Genomic DNA, 13,393 nt, shown 5'->3' with positions numbered 1-13,393 from the left:
GGTTGAGTCGGAACCGACCGAGCTCCCCCTCGATCGTCTCCCACTTGGTGATTTTAGTCACTTCATCTCCTTCGTGCGCGGTTTTAAGCACATCCCAAATCTCCTTGGCGCTCTTTAATCCTTGCACCTTGTTATACTCCTCTCGACTTAGAGAGGCGAGGAGTATAGTGGTGGCTTGAGAGTTGAAGTGTTGGATTTGGGCGACCTCATCCGAATCATAGTCTTCATCCCCCGGTGATGGTACCTGTACTCCAATCTCAACAACATCCCAAATGCTAGTGTGGAGTGAGGTTAGATGATGCCTCATTTTATCACTCCACATATTATAATCTTCACCATCAAACATAGGTGGTTTGCCTAATGGGACGGAAAGTAAAGGAGTGCGTTTGGAAATGTGAGGGTAGCGTAGGGGAATCTTACTAAACTTCTTGCGCTCATGGCGTTTAGAAGTTACGGATGGTGTGTCGGAGCCGGAGGTGGATGGTGACGAAGAGTCGGTCTCGTAGTAGACCACCTTCTTCATCTTCTTCTTCTTGTCACCGCTCCGACGCGACTTGTTGTGTGAAGGGGATCCCTTCACCTTGTTGGCGGACTCCCCGGATGGAGCCTTCCCATGGCTTGTGGCGGACTTCTCGCCGGTCCCGATCTCCCTCTTGGCGGATGCTCCCGACATCACTTCGAGCGGTTAGGCTCTAATGAAGCACCGGACTCTGATACCAATTGAAAGTCGCCTAGAGGGGGGTGAATAGGGCGAATCTGAAATTTATAAACTTAAGCACAACTACAAGCCGAGTTAGCGTTACAAATATAAACGAGTCCGCGAGAGAGGGTGAAAAATAAATCGTGAGCAAATAAGGACTGAGACACAATGATTTGTTTTACCGAGGTTCGGTTCTTGCAAACCTATTCCCCGTTGAGGTGGTCACAAAGACCTGGTCTCTTTCAACCCTTTCCCTCTCTCAAACGGTCACTTAGACCGAGTTAGCTTCTCTTCTCAATCAAATGGAACACAAAGTTCCCGCAAGGCCCACCACACAATTGATGTCTCTTGCCTTGGTTATAATTGAGTTTGATCACAAGAAAGAATGAGAAAGAAAAGAAGCAATCCAAGCGCAAGAGCTCAAATGAACACAAATGTCGCTCTCTCTAGTCACTATTTGATTTGGAGTGATTCCGGACTTGGGAGAGGATTTGATCTCTTTGGTTGTGTCTAGAATTGAATGTTATAGCTCTTGTAATGTGTTGAAAGTGGAAAACTTGGATGCCATTGAATGTGGGGTGGTTGGGGTATTTATAGCCCCAGCCACCAAAAGTGGCCGTTGAAAGGCTGCTGTCGCATGGCGCACCGGACAGTCCGGTGTGCCACCGGACACTGTCCGGTGCGCCAACCACGTCAGCCGGTCGTTGGGTTCTGACCGTTGGAGCTCTGACTGGTGGGGCCTCTGGGCTGTCCGGTGGTGCACCGGACAGGTCCTGTAGACTGACCGGTGCGCCAACTGCGCGTGCTCTGACCCTGGCGCGCACTGTAGTGCATTGAATGCAGTTGCAGTCGACCGTTGACGCGAAGTAGCCGTTGCTCCGCTGGCATACCGGACAGTCCGGTGTGACACCGGACACTGTCCGGTGCTTCACCGGACAGTCCGACGGTGGCACACCGGATAGTCCGGTGCGCCAGACCAGGGTGCCTTTGGGATGTCTTTGGCTCTCTTTATTTGAACTCATCTTTGGTCTTTTTATTGGCTTGTTGTGAACCTTTGGCACCTGTAGAACTTATAGACTAGAGCAAACTAATTAGCCCAATTATTTGTGTTGGGCAATTCAACCACCAAAATCAATTTTAGGAAAAGGTGTAAGCCTATTTCCCTTTCAGGTTCACAATTTTGGTATGAAATTCCTGAAATTTCCTTGAATTTAGGGGGTCCGAAAGGAATATGTTTTCCGAAATTGACGTTGTTTAATATAAATCATAGCATTTTTGTTTTAAAAATATTAAATTTATTTGATTTTGACGTATAATGCCCGAAATTTCCTGCTTTTCCGTGGAACCAATTTTTTTTCCTTTTCAGAAACTGTGAATCCTGCCTCACTTAGGTGCTCTAGCCTTCGCTGCCGGAATCCATCCAGATCATAAGTGTTCCCAATCTCGCTATCTTACCCTATGTTTTACCCTCTTAAAGAAACTATTGGAGTTGCTCTTAGCTCGCTATTTTACCCTACTTTTTTACTTTTTATTTACTGCTATATTCTATGACATACGTGTTCATATAGTATGATTAGTATAATCATGATGTATCTTGGATTTTTTTACAGGTAATAAATGGAAATTTTCAAGGTATACTTTGGGTTATCTATGCGGTATCTATATATGATGGTCTATAATACTTCCTCTATCCCAAACTAAAATTTGTTTTACTATTTGAAAGGATTCATACAATAATTGATGTATATGTTTTGTATATGTGTCTAGATTCATCATAATCTAGCTGAATATATACATAAAACTAAAAGGAATATTATTTTAGGACGGATGGAGTATATTTTTTATTGTTCACGTAAACTCCATACGACATTTTATGATGTATTTTGCCGCTTGTTCATACATTATTCATTGTGTATTTTGATTATGTACCATAAGACATTTCATTATATTTTGTATTTTACTTATTATATTTTATGTTCAATTATTTTTTATATTTATATTTTGTTTTTTACAACGAAGCTTTTTCCCCATATTTTAGATTATAGGTGTATATTCGAACCGTCCGGCTCGGCTCAAGCCCAAAAAAGCCCGATCCGTTTAAATTTCGAGCCAGCCTGGCCCATTTAAATTTTAGGCCATGATGGGCCGGCCCACGTGCCTAGCACATAATTACTTAAATGTGCCGAGCCTAGCCCTCGGTCCACGGCCTGACACATAATTACTTAAACGTGTCGGGCTCATTTCGGGCGACCCGAGTTATAAAAAGTCCAAAATTCATTTTTGGCTCGAAATTCACATAAGGGCCCGAAATTCAAAACAGATTCAAAAAACAAATAAAAGACAAGACAAATAAATTTGACCAAAAGCAAACTTAATATTTGTATTAAGTTACCAGAGCTATGCAATGACTACCTCGTTAAAAAATCATTTTGTTAGAAGGAAAAATAGTATAATCAACTCTATACAGAGTTCGTAAGTTTAGTTCATTATCTAATGTTCATAACAAAAGTAAATTACATCACATACTCTAATTCAAAGTTACAAAAAACATCTAACTAGCATCATCTCTAGCTTTGTGTTCTTTATCAAGTACATGAAAGCGTGGAATGAAGTGTTGTCTTAATGAATACTAATTATATGTCCGTATATTGCTACGGTATATATATATGACATAGGATAAATTTTGTTTTTAATAAAACACAAAATATATATATTCTATTAATTAGGTGGGTGTGAATAAAGAACTAACAACCAATGTTAAACACTCACTTATACACAATTTCACCTTATTTTTTACATAAATTCTCCTATTATAGTAGTAGAGAAGAAATTATAGAAGTGTGGTTGATTCTAAATAAATGTAGAGTTTTTTTTTTGAAAAATATTGATGCGGGACGACCGTTGAAACTAGTGCTTTAATATAGTAGAGATAGAGATATGTGCCTTTTCGTGCCTCTACATGAGCTATTTCGTGTACGCCTTAAACGGGCCGTGTTCATGCCCTCCCATGGGCCGTAACCTTAGCCTAAATTCGGTCTGTCACTAAAATATTTCGGACTGTGCCGTGTTTAAACTGTACTTTTTTTTATTCGGACCAGCTTATCATGTCTCGACCAAATGTACATCTATATTCTAGATCATTGTTTTTTATGAGTGGAATGCCTCTTATAGTCTTATTGGCCCATGCACATGGTGTGGAGTGGGCCGGCCCATGCGCGAGCTGAAGAGCGGGCGAGGAAATCTTGTTGGTCTGCGTCTAGGCGAGCCGAAACATTGCCGACCAGGCTCCCTCGCTTCTGTTCGTCTCCCTCCTCGCGTTCCTCTCTTCCGCTCGCCGCCGCCGCCGCATCCGTCACCTTCACACTGCGCTCCCTCCATCCCTCCCTGTCTGCGGCGACTGGGTGGTCTACCGCTGCCCTCGCTTTCGCGGGCGAAGAGCGCCCACCAGGTATTCCCACCCCCTTCTATTTCCTGTATGCCGTGCGAAAGCGAAACCGAGTTCGCAGTTTTTTTTTTTTTTTGAAATTGAGTTCTCAAAGACTAACTTCAATCTGTTTGGCTATTTGATGCCCACTAACTTTTTGCAAAAAAATATTGGGTGTCCCTTTACTAGATCCGCCCCTGTCCTCATGGAATGTTGGTACCTTGCAATTACACCAGCCTGTTCAGTTATACTTCAGATAGCATCTTCTTTGCTTGCCCTCTTTTGCATCCTCATGTCATGTGGTCGATGATGCTATCACATTCTTGAAAGCCTTCCATACTGTCCATCTGCGCGTACTGCTATTTCTACATTCGTTCCTTAACAGTCGCTTACTTTGACGTCCCATTTCCCACTTGGATGCCAATGGCTGAACCCAGTTTCAGAACATTGCGTATCATTTTTTCTAGCTGTTTCTGTTGTTTTTCTTCCTATCCATACATCATCAATTTGCTCCCCCAATATTGTTGGTTCCTGTGCTCTTTCCAAAGTTTCCTTGGATCTTTGAGCTTTGGAAGATGCCGAGGTGGACAGAGAATTCTGCTTCCACCAAATCAGCTGAATTGGTGAAACAACAAGACCGTTTGGAGTTTGACGATCCTGATGAGGTAGACGAAGAGGAAGAAGTTGAGTATGAGGAAGTTGAGGAGGAGGTCGAGTATGAAGAGACAGAGGACGAGTATGGACAGACTGAAGCTGTACGCCAAGTTGATGCTAAACATGACAGTAAAATGGTGGATGCTGATACGGATGAGGGTGGAAAAGGGAGTCATGATGAACTTCTTGCTCTTCCTCCTCATGGATCCGAAGTTTATGTTGGGGGCATCGCCTCTGATGTCTCTTCTGATGATCTCAAAAAACTCTGCGAGTCTGTTGGGGAAGTAGTCGAAGTGAGTACTCCCAGCTTTCTCTGTGCTAGCTTCTGCATTTGTTTTCTTCTAAATTCATAATTTTTTCTTTTCTTTTCTTTTCTGCAGGTGCGAATGCCAGGAAAGAGTGGTAGGCTGTATGCCTTTGTCAATTTCAGAACTAAAGAGCTGGCTTCAAAGGCCATCCAGAAGTTGAACAATAAAGATCTAAAGGTTGGTTTTAGGTTGAACTCAGAGTTGATCCTCATGTTATCCATGCCAGCGATTTATTGCCATTATTTATATTGATCTTTTACAACAGGATGGGTATATGTGATAAGGCAAGTATTCGATAAAGCAGATCTTTCCATGTAGGGAACCAAGTTGAAAACTGTATTTTATGGACTTATGTTTAGTTTCATGGATCAGTTTTAGGCATAGCTAAGTGCAATTTATATGATTGCACTCACATCCACTTGGTCTTTTTAAAAAGTTTGCAGCGGTACACTATTGAGTTTGAAATACTGTGCAGACCCATGTTCAGTTATATTTTCAGAAATCAGAATTGTGGAGGATAGTTGTACATTATGTTTCAACAACAATTGGGGGGGGGAGTCTTTTAAAATATTTGTGAATACATTTTATACAAACCTAGTTTTACAACCCAAAGAACATGAATGCATGCTTGTACTTTGCTTGTTACCTGATTGGCTGATTCATGTATCTTGTATTTTGATACTAACTTTTTCTTGAACGCGCAAGAGATTATTTTGATACTAACTAGAACCCTATTATTATGGTTCTTGTAATAACAGGGAAAGAAGATAAGAGTTTCTTCCTCACAGGCTAAAAACAGGCTATTTATCGGGAACATACCCTATAACTGGACAGAGAATGAATTTAAAAAAGCAGCAGAGGAAGTTGGCCCTGGAGTTTTAAAAGTTAATCTCGTGAAGGTATGGATACAATACTAGGATGATTTAACAGTTTTAGTGTGCACCATTACAGCTACTTTATTACTCTGAATGTATATTTATTGTAGGCACCACATTCAGATACGAACAAGGGTTATGGATTTATTGAATACTACAACCAGGCTTGCGCAGAGTATGCTAAGAAGATGATGTCTACCCCAGAATTCAAACTAGATAAAAATGCCCCTAATGTCAGTTGGGCAGATACTAAGAATGGTGGTGAATCTGCCTCTACTGCACAGGTTCTGAGCACCATATGACACAATGATACATTTGATGTTTCTTCTATCACGATATTGTATATGAATGTGCGTATTTTTTTAGGTTAAATCACTATATGTAAAAAACCTGCCCAAGGCTGTTACTCAAGAGCAACTGAAAAAACTATTTGAGCACCTTGGAGAAGTTACAAAGGTTGTTATTCCTCCTGCAAAAGCTGGTCATGAAAATCGATATGGTTTTGTTCACTTCAAAGAACGATCCATGGCTATGAAGGCTCTGGAAGACACTGAGAGATTCGAACTTGACGGTGACTTTCCTTCTCTATCTTCCTTCTGTAGCTAGTCAATCTTGCTTCATGTATGAAGAAGGCCATGATTTTTTTATTTGTCTATCAGGTCAGCTGCTGGATTGTTCACTTGCAAAGCCTCTTGCTGATAAGAAGGACGATACATCAGCACCTAAAGGAGGTCCATTGCTCCCAAGTTATACCCCAGTTGGATATGGACTGATGGGAGCCTATAACCCACTCGGAAATGGCCTGGCAGTGGCAGGCGCTTACAATCCGTATGGAAATGGACTGGCAGGTGCTTATGGTGTGCTTGGTGCTCATGCTGCACAGGTAGATGAAATCTTATATTTACACTGTCCCAATGCATGAGGAGATACATATACAGGAGTGTCAAGGGCGTTAAACCCTTGGCTGGCTGGACCGCGGCTACGGAGCTCGTAGCCGTCGGCCGTCTTCTCCGGTGAGGTTATTCCCCTCTACCGTAGGCTTTTAGAAAATAAGAGAGAGATGAGGCTAATAATCTGCTTGCCTTAATGGTCCTGGTTACAAGAATATATAGGGCCATAGCCCAACTAACTGGAGTAACAAACTCCTGAAATTATGGAACTGATAACTCCTAAGGGAAAACTAATAATATCCATCTGCCTTATCTACTCGATCAGCTCGAGCCAGCTGTGCGCGCGTCCCCCCTGGCCGCATGTTCCTCTGCTCGGCGTACGTCCCTGGCCCTGCGCCTCCTAGTGTAGACTTGTCCCCACATGACATCTCCCCCTCCGTCGAGACCCAGCTCGTCCCCGAGCTGGAACGCTGGATGCTTGGCACGGAATGTGTCGATGTCCTCCCAGGTGGCCGATGCAGCTGATTGACCTTTCCACTGAATCAGCACTTGGCGCACACCACGTGCAAGTCGGTAGCGAACCGCGTGTTCCGGCTCTGGGACAACCGCGCCATGGTGAATTGTCGGCAGAGGTGGAGGTGCTGCTGGCGGAGTCCCATGGAATTTCTTGAGAAGTCCGACATGGAACACGTCATGCAGGCGGGCTCCGGTTGGTAAGTCGAGACGGACGGCGACGTCGTTGATCATCTCGGTGATGCAGTAGGGCCCGAAATAGCGGGGCTTTAGCTTTCCCGTCGAGGCCTGAGGAAGCGAGGAGGCTGCACGCTGACGCAGGCGGAGGAGGACCCAGTCGCCTACTTGGTAGACCACCTGGCGATGTTCGGCGTCGTAGTAGCGCTTCTGAACCTGCTGCGCCTGCTCTAGCCGAGAGCGAATGTCGGCAAGGAACTCGTCGCGCTCTGCTATGCTCCGGGCGACGGCAGCGACCCTCGTGTCGCCTGGCTCGTACGATCGGAGTGACGGTGGATCGCGACCGTAGACGACACGGAATGGCGTGTCGTGCAGGGATGTTTGGTACGCCGTATTGAAAATGAACTCCGCCCCCGGAAGCCAACGCAGCCATTGTCGCGGCCTGTCCCCTGTAAGGCAGCGGAGATACATAATGATGACCCGGTTAGCCGCCTCGGACTGTCCATCCGACTGAGGGTGAAATGCTGTAGTCATGTGGAGCTTGGTCCCTGTCAGGCGCATGAGCTCGCGCCAGCATATTGATGTGAAGACCGGATCGCGATCCGACACCATCGACTGTGGTACGCCATGCAGACGAACAATGTTGATGAAGAAAGCTTCTGCGACAGACTCTGCTGAGTACGGGTGCGCCAGTGGTATAAAGTGACAGTACTTGCTGAAACGGTCCACCACTGTCAAAATGACGGACTTGCCGCGCACTTTGGGCAGCGCCTCGATGAAATCCAGCGCTATGTCAGTCCAGACACTGTTCGACACAGGCAGAGGTATGAGAAGTCCCGCCGGATTCATGTGTTCTGACTTGTAACGCTGGCAAACGCTGCACTCCCGAACGAAATCCTGCACCAATTGTTTCATGTTAGGGAAATGGAAATCTCGGCGGAGTCGGTGCAGCGTCCTCTGAACGCCCTCGTGGTTGTCCTCGTGCACCGCCTGGACTATTTCCTGGATCAGAGTGGCGGCAGGCGGTATGTAGAGCCGGTCCTTGTATTGGATCATGCCGTCAACCAGGGACCAGGGCGCGCCCCGTGCGCCGCTGGTGATCTCCTGGCGCAACGCTACGAGTGCCGGGTCCGAGCCTTGGTGCTGTCGGAGTCGAGTGATGAAGTCGAAGCGTGGAGCCGAGAGCGCTAGCGTGGCTCCTTCCTCGCCGTCCTCCGTGTCGCGGCGTGAGAGCGCGTCGGCGACCACGTTCGTTGCTCCGGATTTGTACTCGACGGCGAAATCGAAGCCGAGAAGCTTCCCCACCCAACGGTGCTGGTGCGTCGTCGAGAGCCTCTGGTCCAGCAAGTATTTGAGGCTGTAGTGATCTGTCTTCACCAAAAAACGGCGTCCCCACAAGTACGGCCTCCAGTGCCGCACGGCGTGAACAAGGCCGATGAGCTCACGCTCGTAGGCAACGAGTGCGCGATGACGAGGAGCGATCGGCCTGCTGAAGAAGGCGATCGGGTGGCCTCCCTGGATGAGGACCGCGCCAAAACCAAAAGAGGAAGCGTCACACTCAACGGTGAAGGACTTGGCGAAATCTGGCATGGCGAGGACGGGCGCTGAAGTGACTGCAGACTTGAGGTCTTCAAAAGCCGCGACCGCAACGTCGTTCCAGGAGAACCCCTCCTTTTTTAGGAGAGCGGTCAGCGGAGCGGCGACCGTGCCGTAGTTGTGGACAAATTTGCGGTAGTAGCCCGCCAAGCCGAGGAAGCCGCGCACAGCCCGAGCGGACCGAGGTACAGGCCAGTCGCGGATGGCCTGCACCTTGGCCGGGTCCATGGCGACGCCGGATGCCGAGATGTTGTGGCCCAGGTAGGAGACCGACTGCTCGCCGAACGCGCACTTGCTGTGCTTGACGAAGAGTTGGTGTCGCCGGAGCTCAGTGAGCACGACGCGAAGATGGCGCAGGTGCTCCGCCCATGTCTGGCTGTAGATAAGAATGTCATCGAAAAAGACAAGTACGAAGCGCCGCAGAAATGGCCGTAAGACGTCGTTCATGAGTGCCTGAAATGTTGCCGGGGCGTTGCACAATCCGAATGGCATCACCAAAAATTCGTAGAGGCCGTCGTGAGTTCGAAACGCCGTCTTGTGGATGTCATCAGGCCGCATGCGAACTTGGTGATATCCCGACCGTAGGTCGAGTTTGGTGAAGAAGCGGGCACCGTGAAGTTCGTCGAGCAGCTCATCGACGACGGGAATCGGGAACGCGTCCTTGATGGTGAGTGCGTTCAGGGCCCGGTAGTCGACGCAAAAACGCCATGCGCCGTCCGCCTTCTTAACGAGGAGTACCGGCGATGAGAACGCCGAGACGCTACGCCGGACAATGCCCTGTGTGATCATTGCGGCGCATTGCCGCTCCATCTCGTCCTTGTGTGCAGCCGGGTAGCGATAGGGGCGAACCGCCACCGGCTGTGCATCGGGCTTGAGGGTGATGGCATGGTCACAGTTGCGCGCGGGTGGCAGTCCTTGCGGCTCCCTGAAAACATCCCCGAAACCGACAAGGAGCTCATCGAGCAAAGGCGCCGATGTCGCGGCCGCACAGGACTCCACCGCCTCCGGAAACGGCACCCCTGCCCAGCAGATCGTGCGGCCATGGCGCACAAATGACACTGTGCCCGCGGTGAAGTCCCACGTCAAACGCCCGAGGTTCTCCATCCACTGGGTGCCGAGCACCAAGTCATACCCTGCAAGCGGTAGAACGAACAGGTCGACGGCGAAACTGAAATCGTTGATGGTGATTGGGGCATGTCGGATGACCCCCGGACATGGCACCTTGTCGCCGTTAGCCACCGTTGCCGTGAGTCGCGGTCGGGGTAGGATGGGCAGCCCGGATCGTCGTGCCGCCTCTTCGACAATGAAGTTGTGGGTGGAGCCAGTATCGAGGAGGGCGATGAGAGTTGTCGCGCCCACCACGACGCGGATCTGCATGGTCTTGCCCATGGACACGCCCGCCACTGCATGGAGGGAAAAGATGGGCGCGTCCGTCTCCCCTGTGTCGGCTGCTGCAGCAGCGCTGCTGTCTATGTCGTCGATCTCCACGCCCTCGATGAAGAAAAGGCGCTTGCAGAACCTGTTGTGGCCCCGAGTATACCGTTCATTGCAGTTGAAGCACAGGTTTTGGCGGCGCCGCTCTGCCATCTCGTCCGGAGTGAGGCGTCGCTGGTTCCCTTCGCCTCGGCCCTGCTGGGCGACCACCGGAGGGGCGGAATGTGCCATCAGTGGCGGAGTCGCAGGTAGTGCGGCCCGAGGGTTGTATGCGGATGGCTGACCGCGCGATGGCGCCCGAGGAGGTTGCTGCGCCGGCCGCTCAGACTCCATTAGTTCCACCTGCCGCGCTAAACTCATGGCTGCCACGAGCGTCTCTGGTCCGTGAATGCGGACGGCGTGGCTGAGTGGTGGAAGAAGACCCCCCGTGAAGAGCTACGCGTTGAGCCTCGTCAAGGCGACCCGCGCGAGGCAGGAGGGCTTGGAAACGATTGGCGTACTCCTCGACTGTGCTCGAACGCCGGCATTCGGCGAGTTCGAACATTGGGGCTGAACGGAGGGGAGGCCCAAATCGCAGGTTCAGGAGCTCCTTGAATCGCCCCCACGTTGGTGTGCCCTCGTCCTCTTGTAGTTGGGTGTACCACAGCTGCGCGATGTCGTCCATATGGTACGAAGCTCGTCCCACGCGTTCCTCCGCCATAGTGCGATGCTGGCGAAAGTAGGCCTCGCACTTGTTGAGGAAGAGCATTGGATCTGTCGTGCCGTCAAAGCGGGGAAAATCCCACTTTTTGTGTTGCGGTGGCGGGTCCGGATCACGCATTCCATCCGACCGTCGTCTGTCGCCGTTATCCGACGTTGAGTCGGATTTTTCCTTCAAGGCGGTCACCTCTGCCTTCATGTATTGGAGCTCCGAGGTGAGGGATTTCAGCGATGCAAGCACGTCGGCGAGGGTAGGTTCGGTCATGGTGGCTGGTGTTGTTGAGGAGGCAGTGGAAGATTGTGGTGATGGCGGCGGCTGAAATTGGCGGCTGATGGAGGCTGCGGAAGAGGTGTTGAGTTGGGATGGTGAGGATCGTCTAGATCGCGATACCAGGTTGTCAAGGGCGTTAAACCCTTGGCTGGCTGGACCGCGGCTACGGAGCTCGTAGCCGTCGGCCGTCTTCTCCGGTGAGGTTATTCCCCTCTACCGTAGGCTTTTAGAAAATAAGAGAGAGATGAGGCTAATAATCTGCTTGCCTTAATGGTCCTGGTTACAAGAATATATAGGGCCATAGCCCAACTAACTGGAGTAACAAACTCCTGAAATTATGGAACTGATAACTCCTAAGGGAAAACTAATAATATCCATCTGCCTTATCTACTCGATCAGCTCGAGCCAGCTGTGCGCGCGTCCCCCCTGGCCGCACGTTCCTCTGCTCGGCGTACGTCCCTGGCCCTGCGCCTCCTAGTGTAGACTTGTCCCCACATGACAGGAGGGTGGTATCTTATAACTAACTATTGTTTATGGTATTTGTGCAGCCAATGTTGTATGTTCCAGGTGCTCCTCCAGGTTCGACAATGATCCCAATGGTTCTACCAGATGGTCGTCTTGTATACGTGTAAGTATTTCTTCTATTCTAAGTATTATTCTATAAAGCTTATACCGTATACATTCCATTGATGTGCTAGAGTAAGCCCAACACCTGCTACATCTGGTTCCCAATGTTGTTGTAAAACCTGTTGGTGGGGGTCCATTGATGAACATATGGTGGTTTCTTGTTAATACATTAGTTTACAGAGAAGAAATGGTTCGATCAATGTGTGCTTATAACATAAAGTTATCCAGTACACGATAGATGTAGTAACTGAAGGATGTAAGAAGTGTGGCACGCCTATCAAATGTCTGGTCTCTGTTAAGGCACATGTATTTTATTTAGTATCTGTGGCTCTTGAATTTGGCGAGAGACAGACCTAGAGAATCTAGGTGAGAAGAGTATCTCTGTTTTAGGAGTTTCTGCGAAGTTTTCTTTGGTCCTTGCAGCATTTTCATCTCCTCATCTTAGATCTTAAGAGCAGTTCTCTGAACCAACTGTTGCAGTGGTATTTCCCTGTTGATTTCCTTCATATTAATATCCTTGGTCTTTGGCAGACCACAGCCTGCAGGACAGCAGCCTGTGCCCATGACTTCGCCTCCGCCGCCACAGCAAGGTGATCGTCATTATGGTGGCAGTGGTGGATCGAGCTCCGGTGGAAGGCGACAACAGAGGAGAGATGACAGTGGTGGTAGTAACACCAACAGCCGCAGGGGTCGGCGCCGTCCCTATTGATGCTTGTCGCTGTTAGCGCTTAGAAGTTAGAACCTAGTAGGCATATTCAGAGTATCTCTGCTGCAGTACAACCATGATGCAGACGCCAACTGATGCTGGAAACCGTACTTTCTAGTGGTTAGTTTTTTCGCTGTGCGTCTCGTGTCTGTAACACAGGCTGCTGTTGTGATAAGAGTAATAACAGTTCCAAGTGGCAGATGTGGTTTGGGATGCAGTGGTAAAATGTATCTGTTCCCCAGCTTCATGAATAACTATGCTGTTAGTGTCTGAGGTTTACATTGTGTCAGTTTGGTCACTTTAGGTGTGATGAGTTTTAGTAGTGGTGTGGCCGGTGGATATGCAGTGAAATTGTATCGCTTGAACAGTGATCAGATACCTCTATGGAAGGGTGAAAACCCACAAATGCTTCGGACAAAAAGCTGTCTTTGCTCTAGTACAAAACTGAAGGTAGCTTATTGCCAACTTTTAGTTTATTAAAATTCGACAACTTTAAAAATTAATATCTGCCGCTAGTTA

The 13,393-nt window shown here is 48.5% G+C and overlaps 1 protein-coding gene across 5 annotated transcripts; it reads left to right on the top strand.

The window, feature by feature from the left end:
• The first annotated feature begins 3,895 nt into the window (after positions 1 to 3,895).
• LOC103640663 (heterogeneous nuclear ribonucleoprotein Q) lies at positions 3,896 to 13,163 on the top strand. 5 transcript variants are annotated; one of them, XM_035963280.1, is made up of 10 exons: positions 3,897 to 4,148; positions 4,700 to 5,071; positions 5,159 to 5,263; positions 5,845 to 5,985; positions 6,072 to 6,245; positions 6,328 to 6,532; positions 6,621 to 6,844; positions 11,941 to 11,992; positions 12,090 to 12,169; positions 12,700 to 13,163. In XM_035963280.1, exons 1-10 carry the CDS (start codon positions 3,912 to 3,914, stop codon positions 12,760 to 12,762), a joined length of 1,653 nt encoding a protein of 550 aa, XP_035819173.1. In that variant the 5' UTR covers positions 3,897 to 3,911; the 3' UTR covers positions 12,763 to 13,163. The 5 variants fall into 5 exon arrangements, with proteins under 5 accessions (XP_008662370.3, XP_035819173.1, XP_008662372.3 ...); XM_008664150.3 differs by having other exon boundaries at positions 4,673 to 5,071; XM_008664148.4 differs by lacking the exon at positions 11,941 to 11,992 and having other exon boundaries at positions 3,896 to 4,148; positions 4,673 to 5,071.
• Positions 13,164 to 13,393: the final 230 nt, after the last annotated feature.

This window comes from Zea mays, chromosome 10 (assembly GCF_902167145.1).
Source record: "Zea mays cultivar B73 chromosome 10, Zm-B73-REFERENCE-NAM-5.0, whole genome shotgun sequence".
Lineage (NCBI taxonomy): Eukaryota > Viridiplantae > Streptophyta > Magnoliopsida > Poales > Poaceae > Zea > Zea mays.
Note: the sequence above shows the minus strand (reverse complement) of the source record. Positions and strands in the feature narration are given on the sequence as shown.